This window comes from Lissotriton vulgaris, chromosome 7, assembly GCF_964263255.1.
Source record: "Lissotriton vulgaris chromosome 7, aLisVul1.2, whole genome shotgun sequence".
NCBI classification, from domain to species: domain Eukaryota; kingdom Metazoa; phylum Chordata; class Amphibia; order Caudata; family Salamandridae; genus Lissotriton; species Lissotriton vulgaris.
In genome coordinates, this window is record NC_141695.1 from 709879392 (window position 1) to 709891993 (window position 12602).

A 12602-nucleotide genomic window follows, 5' to 3' on the forward strand; every position below is an offset into this window, starting at 1 on the left:
TCATTACATCGAGCCGTTTTGCTTTTATTTCAGCTCTCAGTATGTCAGTCCTAGGTGGTTCGCTCATACCTCTCTCACCTCCACTATGCGCCCTACGCCTAAACACAGGTGAGTTATGAGGAGTTTTCCTTCCATCTCTTTGTTCCCACCTCTCTAGATCCCAAGCCTTTCCATCTTCCCGTGGGGTGTGGTGGAACATTACTCCATCCCCCATCCCTATACTTCGTCGTTTCGGCTCGGTTTCTCCAGATACGAGATAGGATCCACCGTTCTGTTCTAAATCACTGTAACTCGCTTGCTGTCTGGTGTCGCTCAATAACCGATAAGGTCCTTCATGGCTCCCCATGCTCCTGCGATCTCGATCCTGATCACCAGAAGTATGGCGAGACGTTTCGCGACTCCCTATATTCTCATGACTTCGCTCGTGCTCACCGGATGCATGGCGAGACCCTTCACGACTCTCCATGTTCCCGTGATTCCAATGTTGCACTGTTTCACCCGGGGTATGGTGAGTGCATCTGAAAGTGTTACGGTACTCCTGCGTCCTTCGTTCTCCTTCACTAAAGGTGACACGAGGCACTTCGCCACACCCTGTACTCCTGTCGTCGCACATTTGCCTATTGCCGCCAATAGTAGGACAATTATTTCCTCTGCTTTCCTGGCTCCCTCTCTCCCACTCCGGGCTGCTTTCGCCAGCTCCACAATGCGAGAGGATCCTGCCATCCTGATCTCTCCACTCCGCTCCTGTTTCTAAACTTTTATTCCGAGCCTCTTCGGCAGTATCCCATTCTTTCAGGTATTCCCTTAATTCCTTATGGGTTTTCGGTTTTGGTCCCCTTAAGTCCATTGGCCCTCTTTGACGCCCTTGTTCTACCCAGGGACCTGTTGCTGCATCTAATGGGGTACTCCGACTCATTGGTGCTAATATCTGTCTCTGAGGATTCATCATGGTATCCCTATTCTCCATCTCTGCCCTGTCCCTGTCCCATCGTGCCTGTTCCTCCTGTTGGACCCCTTCTGGGTTGTAGATTGACACAATAGGGCCTATGGTAACCGGTACTTGTAGAGCATCTGGCATTTGGTAAGACCTTGCATGTTGCGTTTCTGGCATTTTCTGGACCACGAATCTTCCCACTACTCTCTGTTCGGAACTAGATTGAGGTACTTCCTCCTCTTTCTTGGCATCCCAATCCGTTACTGGGATCGATTTATATTCCCCCCATCTAGCTCCGTCCTCTTGTGGTAATATAGGACTTGCGGCCCCTCCGCTGTACGGAGGTGGTCTATCTGTCAATAGCCTCTCTATCAAATCCTCTTCTGACTCGCTTTCCTCTTCTTCCTCTAGAGGTTTCTTTTCTCCCGTGGCTTCTATCATGGTGAACAGTTTGTCTGCTTCTATCTTTTGCACCCTCCATTTCTTAGCTTCCTCATCCCATTTAGCATCCTGCACTGCTTTTACCGATCTTCTCACTCTTTCTTGGCGCCTCTTTACGCTCTTTTCGTGTGCTGTTCTAAACCATACACTAAGTGCTTCGAACTGTGTTGGCCTCGGTAGAGGTCTTGTTGCAAGCATTACCGCTTTTAGTTGGTTCAACACATCTAGTTTAAACGTTCCGAATCTCGGAAACGTCAGTTCCTTACTCCCTTCAGTTAACTTATTCCACTCGGAGATCCATAATATCGAGTGTAAGCCTACATTCACTGCCATATAATAAGCTGGTGTGCCTTCTGGTGGAGCTTCCTCTCCGGCATATAAGTTTCTTCTATTTCTCCTAAAGAGTGCTCTTAAACTCTTAAAACAATTCATTTTCAATAATCTACAATTTTCCTTTACTCTTCCTTGTTTACGTCCCGATGACAACCAACAACCAATCCCTACGCGGCTCTTGCTAATCGGCCTATCTCAGTGCGACTCTTCGCTGACGTCTGATAAACTAACCAATCTCAGCGCGGTTCTATGCTGACGTCACTCGTTTCCTCTTCAGCAGTTTTCCTCCGTTCTCAACTCGTCTCACGATCTCGCATGCGTTTTCATTCATACATTGAAAAATGACTACTTCCGTCCAAGCGATCACTTTTCTCTGACTGTACGGCCACAGTCTAACTGTAATTGTCACCTCAACTGACGAAACGTCTTCCCTCTCACAGTCAGACGATCGCCTCAACTGATAGGTTACTTACACACAGTAAACGTACGACCAGCGTCCGTTACTCATTCACTCACTCATACGCTCCCCCTATCATCGGTCTGTCGGGAAAATCAATGGTACCTCATGACTCCCTTTCAATGGTAGACAAATTACTCTGGGTGTTCGATACACCCGAACCACTTAAGTCCTTCCGTGGAGCTTAAGATTTCATCCGGTTGCGCGCGCTCACAACCTTCCCTCAATCACACTACAGGCATTCAACTCCGCTTGACATTACAACACAGGAACAACATAAAACACCGCAATCTTACAACGCATGACCCTTATACTCACTCTCGACCGATTCTGCTGCTTTTCTCTCGTCGCACCGTCAGCACCGTCTTCGGCTGCAATTCTTCTTCTGGTCGTTGATGACTAGGGACCTTGGGGTAAACTAAACCTGGCCTAGGTCGTCTTCCTCAAGAAGATAACCATCATTTCTCTGCTACCAACTGCGGGGAATGAGATTTTGATATCAATTTATGATCAATTTAATAACTTATCTCATTCATCTATTTTGGACCGCTAGTATCTGTCATTGAGTAAAAGACAACCACTGTATAGGTTTAGACAAACCCCATTAACGGACGCCACTCAGAAGAACCACTTACAACTGATAAAGTTTAAAAGTTTTATATAAAAGTCAAAGTTAAATGCAAATACAATCCTCTCGGGATCAAAGTATACAAAAGAATACAAAATCAATTCCACATTCAGCAATTTAAAGCTTCGATGTGAAGTGGTTCCTTGGCGTCATCTACAGAAAGAGAAAAAGTATCACGTTAAATCTGTCCCTACTCTATGCTAAGTGACATCCCTACTTCGCAAGTTCCTAACCTAAAAAGGTGTCAGCAGTTTGACTTCCAAAGAAGATCAAACTCTCTTGGCCTCTAAAGGTAACTTAAGTTTAAGAAGCAGTACCCTCTCTGCCTACCCATCCGCTCTTCTTAAGGGTCCTCGGCCTACTGCTCTCTTGCGCTCTGATCTCTCTCAGCGCATCTGCTCAAGTCATCTACGCTCTTGCTCTCTATGATGACTTCTGCTCTGAGCTGTTCGCCCTCGCCTTCGCTAATTGCTCATTGCTCATTGCTCATTGCTCATTGCTCATTGCTCATTGCTATCTTATCCCCGGGGTGCTGTCCCTAAAATACACAATCACAGTGTGGGTGGAACGCCCCTTGACGCCCACCACGGACTTTCCCCGATGATGTCAGCTTCTAGCTTCGTCCATTACTTCATCTCTTTCGCCGTCCGTTTAAGTTGACCTTTCTTCTTTAGATGTCATCTTCATCTTCTCATTGGTGACTTCAACTGACACTTTCAAATCAGAAATCATATGAACTTAAACAAGACTTTAACTTACAACTGCTATTCTTTGACCTTCTAGGTCCTGTGAATGGTCATTCAAAAACAAGTCTCAAATTCTTAGCGCTTCCTATCACGTTCAGGCCATAAACCTTGTCCAGCGTTGTCACCTTAAATCTAACAAGTGCTAGACTTCTTGGCTCTCACGTCCACATCAACTATTTACGATTCCTGTAAGTCCGCTAAATTACATACATTGGACTGTGCTCCTGCTAACCCTTGGTCAGTCAGGTTAGAATCACAAATGACCTAAACCTTTCTAACATTCTACAAACCTTCTACACAGTATAACCTTTAACACACATTTATATATTCGTATTTAGCAAAAGTCAGTTATATATATGTGAATACATTCTATATTACATACAAACTACATAGAGTATAACTTTATATTTTCATCCGTTACATCGCCGTGTATGCTCTCTGCACATTTCTCCATGTTACATTTCTCGCCGTTTTTCCGTTTAAGGTTACACACGTACATGAATTCTACTTTGCACGTTCTACATTTCGTAAGCATTTCTACATCATCTCTATATCAGCCTACTACATACACGGGCCTTCTAAATCTAATACATGTTCTAAAGTGAATATAGTTACGTTTCCTATATTTACGTTGATTACATCGGTTATCTATATGCTATAAGTGTCAATTTCACATTACGATATACGTTTCATTCCTACGTTATACAATGTGCTTGTAAATATGCCCCATACATAATTTTTATTCAAATTTGCGCTCTCTCACCTACATACACTGAAAAAAACAAAGGATAAAGTAACGTTTTTGTTCAAGAAATGTTCAGTTACAACGTAATGTTTTAAACTCTAAATACAGCAGAAATTCATAAGTTATAGTTATCTCAAGTAACAATAATTTGTGCCCTAAGATAACTATACCTCACTTCCCCGCCATGTATAGTTTTCTCTTCAATAATTTCATTGCATATGTTGCTGTGATATCATCAATAATGTCATAGAAGATGTAATGAGTGATGTATTATGTGAGGTAATAAGCAGTGCATGGCGTGGGCGTGAGTTTTAGTAATCTTAGGGCCAGAGTCCTAGTTACTTGAGATAACTCCTAGTGCACACCTAAGACATCAGAAACCCACTGGTGCGACCGATTATATTCACATAAAAAATAAATTTTTCTTAGGGGCACTCTTTAAACAAATGTTAGCTCGCAGTAGTAAGAAAGTATCAGTTAGTCTGTTCGGTTCTCAACTTCTTGTTTCTTTCAAACTTCAGAGAATAGATCTTCTTTGTACATCATCTCATCATATACAAATAAAAACAGATACAATACACTTACAATATAACAAAAAACAGTGACATGTATTGCAAGATGGACCTGTCATCCCTAACAATTCCACCTTAACATATTAAATCCGTATCACAATAAGCAAATGTAATATTAGAAAATATTTGTTTGATTAATAAAAATCATCAAAAAATAATGATGTACGAGACCGTGCAAACTTTAAAATGTCACTTGCTTATTTGGCCAATGTAAACACCACAACATAACTTTTTTGCAATATTTCAAAGTGTCCCGTGCTTAGTCTTAATCTTGGGTCAATAACAACACCACAAATTGGAATTTACACTACCTGTCAAGAAGATAAACCTAAAAGTTCAAAGTGTATACGTATGAATACATTAGTCATATAAAAACGTGCCATGTGCCTCGGTACAATATCAAACTGTAAATATCCGATCAAATAATTTGTTCAGGCTGCAGCCAAGAAAATGCCAAGTGGATAAACTTGTATGTGGAAAAGAAATTAACGTCACATAGTAAAACAATATTCGCTCAATGTTATAAAGAAAAAAACAGGCGGAATAACAGTATTTAAACTGCTAATGTAAGCAGTCTTTCTGCAATGGTCAAAAACGTTTATAAACCTACAAGATAATGAGAATGAAGCACCAGATAAACATAAAATAAGAGCCTGATGAGTTGATCACACTTATGAAACGAGGGGTTTAAAATAATACGACGTGCATTATACAGGTTTGGGCAAACACAAACTATGTGCAATAAAGTCTACAATCATTAGTTGTCCATTGCTGAACTCATTTTGGTGTGCCGTCTTTAGTAGGATACCTGCCAAGTCGTACTTTTAAATATTTATAAGAAAGAAGTCAAATAAGGCTGAATTCCCATACTCTGATAATAATTGATCACCATCCAGGCGAGCTTCTTTGCAGATAGAGCCTTTTTATCTGCAATAAGTGAGTTAATTTTTATCATTCTGTTTAAAAGCTGTTTAAAACTGAGCTTATTCATTTCCAGACACCCCGGCTGTAGATCAAAGCTTTGGAAACAAGTTGTAATGTAGGATCTCCAAGCCCCAGCATATTCTCAGTGATTTATTTCATACCAACAGTTATTGGCTAAGGAGCCATGTTCGGATTTGGACAGTGAATGAATGACCCTTGCGCCACCAAGGATTGTCTTCGGAGAACAAACTCCAAGCGGATTTCTGCTTGGCCAATTTATTTAGGAATCCCAATTACAGACTTGCATGCTTGATTAATAATAGATCCATTAATTTAGAGTTGTTTCCCTTGGTGATAAGTGAGCCATATCACTGACGTAACGAAACTTGCAAGGTACATGGAGGGGCCCCCTTCAAACTCAGTCAGGAGCACTCTGGCCAGGGTACTGGGCTAAGGGCCCCCCATGAAGCTTTGGGGCCCCCTCGCACTGAGTCGGCTTGTGTTATGCCACTGCGGCATATGCAATAGTTGGTAATAACCTGGCACTCATGACTCTAAGGAGATGTTCCTACGATTGGTATCTTAAGGAAGTGATCTTCCAGACATTAAAATCATTAAATACATAATCCTTACTGTTCACGTACAAATAAAGTACAATTAAGTACGTCTATGATACTCATGGACAGTGATAATGCCCTATTTAAATAGCATGTAGTCTGTAACACTTTGTAACTCGTTCTCCTGTGGTGCGTTACTAAGTGGTATACTAGTATGTAAAGGTAGCAGGCTGATGTTTAGAATTTGCTTGTTACTTTTACCCTATACACTGCAAAGACTGCAGATATTCATCGTCCGCAAACTTCTAGGTTTAATTCGGCCCAATGATGGCCCATATTCTCCTAATTAAAATAATAGCTGTAAAACAATAAAAGGCGTAACCTGACTATACCAGATCATTAGAGTTGGTAACTTAAAATAGATGTCTCTTAACTGGTTGATAGATATTTACATATGGAAAAACAGCACACAGTGCTGGTGGTGGCAGTTATAACCAGAAATGTGACCAAACACATAAGAAAGGTAATAGAAAAATTATAGACAGTTGTAAATGAAATAGCGGAGCAATTGGTTAGCCATACATTTGCAGAATTATATTCTGTAGTTCATTGGAGTATCACTGTTCTTTTGCTTTTGATCAAGTTGTGGGCTATAATTATCACCGCCACCACCATGTGTTCACTTTTTCACTAAGTACGTTCAGAAAAAGGATTTTTTTAACTGTGTCCTTTTGTGTCTGTGACCCTCTTTTAAGTAATATAAATTATTTCTAGCTTGATGCAGTTTCATGGCCATTGTTAATTGTGTTGTCTTCCTTTGGTATTTAAATTCAGAAGAACACTCAAAATATTTAATTCTACTCTTTCAAATTCATACCTTCAGTGGATACTGGAATCCATAACAGAGATGGGCAAGTGTATTGAGAGATTTCTTACCACTTGCAGCTAGATAAGCCAAAATTGCATTTGTTATCATAAAATGTCATAGACTCATATTTATCCTTCTGTGTGATATTACTTTACCCCACTTTTCTCTTTTCAATGCTTTCACATCCCACTTCGTGACCGAGTTGTATCTCTTTACAATTAGGCAATGACAAACGGTAAGACAGGTGGAATGTGGCACAGTCCTGTGCCTTAAGCACATTTCTGAGACAGGTTGTACTTTGAAGGACCTAGTGAATGAATGCTTCTTGTGCACTTTATAGTTCGGAGATGCTGTAAATTGTGCAGTATGTGCTTGCAGATACTAAGACCAATTTATCTATCATATTTCAGGATAAAGAAATCAAGTTTCAACAGGAACTGCTTCTTCAAGAGCACCTCTATGAAAAAAAGGTAATAAAACTCAGTTTAAAGTTTTCAGTTTAAAATGATCTTGGGTGTTGTTAAATTGTTGCAGTTATTTAGGATGCTCTGGCCATTAAATAGTTGAATGCTATTGACCTCACCTATACAGCAACATTCCTTGGTAATCGAGTAGCACTGAAGGTTGGAAATAGTAGGTGACTTGCTGTCAGTATACCTGTGGTTGCTACCTCTGGAGTGAATTCCGAGAGCCTTGTGGTTACATTTAAGCAACTTGCATGAAGATCATGGCAGGGCAGAAGGTCCGTGGAGCATCAGCGGATACTACTGGAAATGTTGAATTGATGTAAATGTTTGTAAAAGAGAATGGCCAGCAAGGGGTTTTGTTTATTCTAGCGTTTTTACAGCACCGTTAGGACTTGTTAAGGTTTAATCACAGTACCTAAGCATGAGTTCAATCAATGGCTGTTAAATTCAATTCAGATGAGACAAAAAACATAAGATGTTACCACACTAACATCAAACTTAGGCATGAATGCTCAAGAAAACGAGGAACCAGGGTTTATTGTCTGAAAGTTATTATTGAACTTCAAGGCAAAATATATAAATTTCTGTACAAAAACAATGAACAATCATGAAAAATAGGGTGCATACATGGATATAATAAGGATATTCAAGGCCTTGGTTGCTTGTCCTTGGACATATCCAAATTTAAGTCCAGACTGCTGCGTCACAGTAGTTGATTGGTTATAACTCAAAGTCAGAAGAAAATCAAAAGATGACTTGAGACAAACTAGGCAGAATTGGACTGAACAGGTCGACGTTTCGGTCTTATTATGGTTATTCTTAAGACCATCATCAGGACTACAAAGTGATATATACAATTGATGACCCTTTTTCAAAATAGAGACGGTGTCAGTTAGAAAATCTTGATGGCACCGGTGCTTTTAAATAGTGGCGTTGAGGTTGGGCACAGAAGTAAATCAATAGTGCCTAGAGTACACTTGCAACGAATTAAGCGAAGCAGTAGATGGATTCTGATAGTTAGTCCACTTTTAGTTGAAGATCAACTGTCTCAGAATAGGAGTTGGGAATAATCCGCCTTGGAACGTCAATAGAGTACGATTGAGACGATTCGTCTCGATCGTACTCTATTGACGTTCCAAGGCGGATTATTCCCTGGTTCCTCGTTTTATTGAGCATTCATGCCTAAGTTTGATGTTAGTGTGGTAACATCTTATGTTTTTTGTCTCATCTGAATTGAATTTAACAACCATTGATTGAACTCATGCTTAGGTACTGTGATTAAACCTTAACAAGTCCTAACGGTGCTGTAAAAACCCTAGAATAAACAAAACCCCTTGCTGGCCATTCTCTTTTACAAACCTTGCCCGAGCCCACAAGGGTATATTGGGTTGCTCACCTTTTTGTATACTGAATTGATGTAAAGGCTGACTTTCTAGCTTCAATGATCATTTGAAGACCTTCTCATTACATAGAACATGCTATAACTAAGATATTACTGACATTTACAAATGTAGTAGGCTCTCCCCTTCTGCATTTGATGAGAATGTTCATGATTAATTATTTGTATGAATGGACACTTTCTACACTAAGGACAACACTTTGTTTTGACCATCAAGCTAAATTTTAGTAAATGTGTTCAAGTGACTTTTATCCACTCTACTATACACCAAACTCACAATGAAAATTGCTGCACCCACTCTGCTGGCGTCTATCTTACCAAAAGAGATCTCTTTGGACCCCAAGGATGTACAAACATTATACACCACTTGTTGGGCCATGGAGGAAGCTCCAGCGACTGTTAGGTGGGACTCTTCTTTATTCTGCGGCCTTGACACTGACTGAATTACCATGGCTACCCATCACCTGTGAAAAGCTGGTAAAGCGTTCCTTATCACGACACAGTCTCCACACCTTTGGGGATCTGTTCGCAGAGGGACATGCGCTAACGCACTTTACAGACCTGCTCTTCGGTTTTGCCACAATCATGGACCGTTTTATTATGCACCGCATTCACAAAACCCTGCAGGCTACTATACTAACCTGCCCAATAGCTCCAGACAAGTTCCCACCTAACGTTAGTTATCAGTGATTTCAATGGAATACGTCTGGTGTCTAACTTTATCGCGCTAGCGTTGCATTGCTCCTACCTCAAGATGCAAAACTCAGATCGACCGTTAAATGAGACCTTGGGAGGCCCCTCACAGCTAAGATGTGGGCTGTGTCCTGCAATCAAACCTGGATAATGTTGTCCAACCATCACCATAAACTTCTACACTTCAAGTTGCAACACGTGCACATTCTTCTGATTAACACAAATATAACCGATTACACTCCTCATATTGTCTGAAATGCCATACTCCTGGAGCAGATTTTCTCCACATGGCTTGTTCCAGTTGATTTGTAGCAACTTATTGGGGTGAGATCTTCCATAAGTTATCACAAATTCTGGAGATGGATTTGGAAGTAGAACCTCTACTCGCAGTGTTGGGCTATGTATTAGATCTTCCCAAAAACATCAAATGATTTACCGCCATGACGCTCAAATTGGCCAAACACACATTTGCTCTTCACTGTGCTAGGCGCCTCTCCCCCAACACAGCCAACTGACTCACCAGTATGGCGTACTGTGACACTAAGATTGAGATATGTGCAACTCTTTAATCTCCAAACTCTAGACCTAAGGACATTTGGCAACCACTGCACGATTATTTACTATTAAATGTGGATCAGTCCCAGAGTGCCCACTCACTCATATCGAACCCTGCCACCCCATGATTAGTTATTTGGTGGTCAGCAATCAGTGCCCCTTCTTAGCTCACCACTATACACTCGCGGGGCCCGGGTAGGACCGGAGGGACTGTACTACATGATCTTCCTCCCCGATCACGATCAGTCCACATTTTCCCTTCATCACTTCCTCCCCCATTATTCGCCACTATGTACTGGAGTGTAGAGGTCAACTCTTGCTTCATATGCCTCCCCACCCCAAGAAAATATGACCCAAGCGACCTTTCTTCCTACTATTGAGGAAAAAAGTTGACCTTATTGGGTGTCTGTTTTTGTTATGTTTACTTGCCTATTGCAAATTGTAGGGCATTCGATAAATGCACTGTATCATTCTTTGACGATTACCCCTAATTGTGCTAATGGTATTAGCCTCCTTAATTCATTCTGCTTTCTACCATGCCATACTACGATACATTGCGATTTGCATTTATGCAGTACATGTTAGTGCATGATCATCCATCACTGTTTGTACATACTATGGTTGTATGCCTGCCATGATGTCTTCTTTGGAAAACAATTAAACCAGTTTGGAAAGAAACTTACTTTAATCCTCTGGACAATGGTTTGCTCATCAGAAATAAGTGCATGTTTATAGTCACCCCCTGTGATCTTTCAGTCAGATAGATATAACCTTGAAGAGAGTGTGATTTTTCTAGTCGATCCAATAGATGCATGCATACAAGTTCTATTGTACATTGAGGTCCTGAACTGGCACCCATCACTTCTTAACATTCTGACAGACTGGTTGTAAGAATTTGGATTATTATTTGGGATTGGGCGACTGCTGACAATAACTTATACTCACAATCTTTGTCAGGGTAAGCCCTCCAAGTCACTAAATTAACTTGAGCTCTGCACCGTGGTATCTACGGCACAAAGCAGACAGGCTTAACTGAGGGCAATTTGTAAAGTATTTATGCAATAACAAAACTAATAAAGTCACTATACAAAACAATGGAAATCCCAAGCCAAATGAGAAAAATAGAGTAACATTTATGAAATAAATGACACAGAAATTACCAAAAATTCAATAAGTGGAACTGAAGGTATGAATTTTTAAAGTTTTAAGTAGAAATAGCACCGAAAAATGCTAAGCGCCAATATTAGCCAATGTTCATGGTAGACCTGAACCTAGGTGCAATTTGAGGTAGACCGTAATGGAGCAAGGGTCAGATACACCAACCAGGTTCATCCAGATCAAAGATTGTACCTTCTTACTTAGTCTTTCAAATTCCAATCGACCAGAGGAGCACACTTCTAAAGCCACCCAAGGACCTCAGAGGAAGCACTTTGAGACTCATAAGGTGTCAGGCGCTGCCAACAACAGGGTCCAGGTCCAGTTGCCACAGGTCAGCTGGGTACTAAAAGAAAAGACCTCTAGCTGCTTCTTGTGTCCCAGTAGTCACTCCAGTCAGATGGCTGTTAGAGTCCACTTCTTTTTCCTGGGTACCAAAGGGAACATGCCCAGTCCTTCAGGGCTCCTTTCAGGTCATAGACAGTAGTTCCAGTCCACTTCTGATCTTCCACAGGTCCAGAAAGTTTTCTAAAGTGGGTGCCCTGAAATGCTACTTTTATGCCTGGCACAAGCTAGTGAACGTAGATGAATCTATTGCTCCTTACAAATGGGGTAAAATATCCAAGACCCTGACCGACCTACTTTTGTAATATTTCCTATTTGCCTTACTGCAAACATCCAAAATGCAATGTGTTAGGGCAAATACAAGATGGCAAAAGTCTTCCCTGGGCTCTGAGGGCTGTGAGTGTGTGTTGGGAGTGTACTATGGTAATCCTAGTACCTTCCCAAATCTAACACTAAAATCCAGTTTAAGGCAGGCACTGTACCCACAACAAACTATGAGACAGAAATCTGGTAGGGCAAAAGCAAGGTTCTTCAGCAACCAGATAGGGGATCCACAAGAATTATCTTGCCATCCTGTTTTCTCCATTTTAAATGTGCCCCAGGTGTTTCAAGTGGCTTAACAGCATTGTTTGTCAAGTGTAGTCTCACAAAGGATGCCCATATCCCCTCAGTACATTCTGGTTGAGTTCCAAGGAATCTTTTCTGCCCATTCAGGTGAGTCTATTATTTTTCAGAGGCATTTCATACTTTTTAACACCTATTCAATGCTGATCCACTGGCTAG

At 41.0% G+C, this 12602-nt stretch overlaps 1 protein-coding gene across 2 annotated transcripts in view; it reads left to right on the top strand.

Annotated features, from left to right (window-relative positions):
• CEP112 (centrosomal protein 112) overlaps window positions 1–12602 on the top strand; it is a 2145639-nt gene that overhangs the window by 828634 nt on the left and 1304403 nt on the right. For both annotated transcript variants that reach the window (XM_086930940.1, XM_086930941.1), the window contains one exon: window positions 7616–7675. In XM_086930940.1, coding sequence (XP_086787066.1) covers window positions 7616–7675 — 60 coding nt within the window. The remainder of the gene's footprint in view (window positions 1–7615; window positions 7676–12602) is intronic.